Raw genomic sequence first — 1805 nt, forward strand, 5'->3', positions numbered from 1 at the left:
CGGGGACGAGCCCAGCTGATCCCCAGGATAGGCTCAGGGACACCCCTAAACCATGCCAACTCCCCTGGGACACCCCTAGGACATGCCAAATCCTCCCAGGACACCCCTAAGCCATGCCAACACCCCTAGGACACCCCTAAATCATGCCAAATCCTCCCAGGACACCCCTAAACCATGCCAACCCCCCTGGGACACCCCTAAGACATGCCAAATCCTCCCAGGACACCCCTAAGTCATACCAAATTCCCTGAGGACACCCTTAAGCCATGGCAACCCCCATCCCTGGACATTGGGCAGAACAGGGTCCCCCCCCCGGGGTGCCAGCCCTCCCCAGCCCTATGCTCATCCCGCGGTGAGTGGTGACTGAAGATACTCCCTCCTGCCTGGGCAGGGGGCTGTGGCAGGGGGGTCCTTACCGGGTGTAGATGCCATTCTTCCGGCAGAAGGAATTCTTGACGGAGAGGCGCCGGTTGTTGAGCTCCAGCGCAGGGAAGCTGCCCTCATCCAGGCTCACCATCTCGCCGTGGCTCAGGGCGGTCGCCTTGGAGCCATTCCCTGCGAGACAGGATGCTCAGCCCAGACCCTCCCCAGGCAGCACAGCATGGGGGGGGCCTGAACCCTGCACCGGGAGGCTGGGGAATGGTCTGGAGAGGGTGGTGCCGGCTCTGGCATTGGAGAAATCAAATCCTGGGCTTGCCCAGGAGGTGCCAGGCAGCAGCTCCGTGCCCAGCACGAAGCCGAGCCTACCCGCCTTGGCTCGCACCCTGACCTGCCCCATTGCCTCCGGCTCTATTTGCTTAACCAGGAGGTCCGGATTTTCCCCGCAATTTGAGCCCTTGATACAGCTAAGAAAACAGAGCCATGTTTGCCTAATCCCAGTGACCCCTGCCGAGCCCCCGGGCTGCCCTGCCTCTGCAGCAGACAGTGGGACAAGTCACTTATTTAATCTTCCGCTCCCAGTGCTCTCTGGAAAGCCCAGAGCATCTTTATGGGATGTCACCGGGTCTGGGCCCCAAAGAAAGTGAGGAGGCAGGCTCCCACAGCCCTGCTTAGACCCAAAATGCAGGCAGGGAGGGTCCTATGGGCGTCAGAGCTCTGCACCCCTCAGCTGACAACCTAGAAGGGTCCCATCACCACCCACCTGACCACCGGTGCTCACCTGAGTCCGACTTCTTGGCATACTTCTTGCTCTGCCCACGGATGATGAGCACAAAGACGAGCAGGAGGATGAAGATGAGCCCCACCAGCGCAATGACCACCAGGAACCACCACTCCTCGTAGAAGGGGTTGGCTTTCTGGGCTGGGGCACAGCAGGGAGGATCAGAGGGGGATGGGGGCAAAGATGGGGAGACCCCGCTGCAGGGCGTGAGGTCGCCTTGGGGAACTCTGAGACCAGGATCCACGTGAGGGTCGGAGGGGGATAGCAGAGGCTTTGCACGGGGAGGGCTGGCAGATGCTGCCGGCAGCAGGATTTGGGGATCTCTAGGATCCAGGCAGGGTCAGGGACATGGGTGTCAGCACTGGCCATGGGAACAGAGCAATGCTGGGGGTCTTTCTCCAGCACAGAGGTGAAAGCGTTCCCCCAGGGACCCCTACGTGCTGCCCCCGCTGGCTACCTGACACGGAGGGAAAGGGGGGGAGCCGGGTGGGGGGTCCGTTTAGCCGTAGTCGTTGACGGCGATGACACGGAAGTCGTAGCTGACCCCCTGCTTGAGGATGTCCGTGCTGAAGGTGTAGGAGGTCACCTCCTTGGGGATATCTTTGATGAGGATGTCCCAGAGCCCCTCATCTGGAAGAGAAAAGGG

General features: G+C 61.2%; 2 protein-coding genes across 2 annotated transcripts in view; both read right to left on the bottom strand.

Moving 5' to 3' along the window:
- Positions 1-416: 416 nt before the first annotated feature.
- LOC104514361 (protein sidekick-2-like) lies at positions 417-1528 on the bottom strand (the record flags this gene model as incomplete). Its single annotated transcript, XM_010158022.1, has 3 exons — positions 1452-1528; positions 1160-1386; positions 417-555 (listed from the first exon to the last, which is right to left on the bottom strand). Coding segments are annotated over exons 1-3 (443 nt in total), but the record flags the coding sequence as incomplete, so codon positions are not given.
- A 130-nt stretch (positions 1529-1658) lies between these two features.
- LOC104514360 (protein sidekick-2-like) overlaps positions 1659-1805 on the bottom strand; it is a 1155-nt gene continuing 1008 nt past the window's right edge. Inside the window, exon 3 of the mRNA XM_010158021.1 lies at positions 1659-1789. Within this exon, the coding sequence (XP_010156323.1) occupies positions 1659-1789 (131 nt within the window). The remainder of the gene's footprint in view (positions 1790-1805) is intronic.

This window comes from Eurypyga helias, unplaced genomic scaffold (assembly GCF_000690775.1).
Source record: "Eurypyga helias isolate BGI_N326 unplaced genomic scaffold, ASM69077v1 scaffold22798, whole genome shotgun sequence".
NCBI lineage: Eukaryota > Metazoa > Chordata > Aves > Eurypygiformes > Eurypygidae > Eurypyga > Eurypyga helias.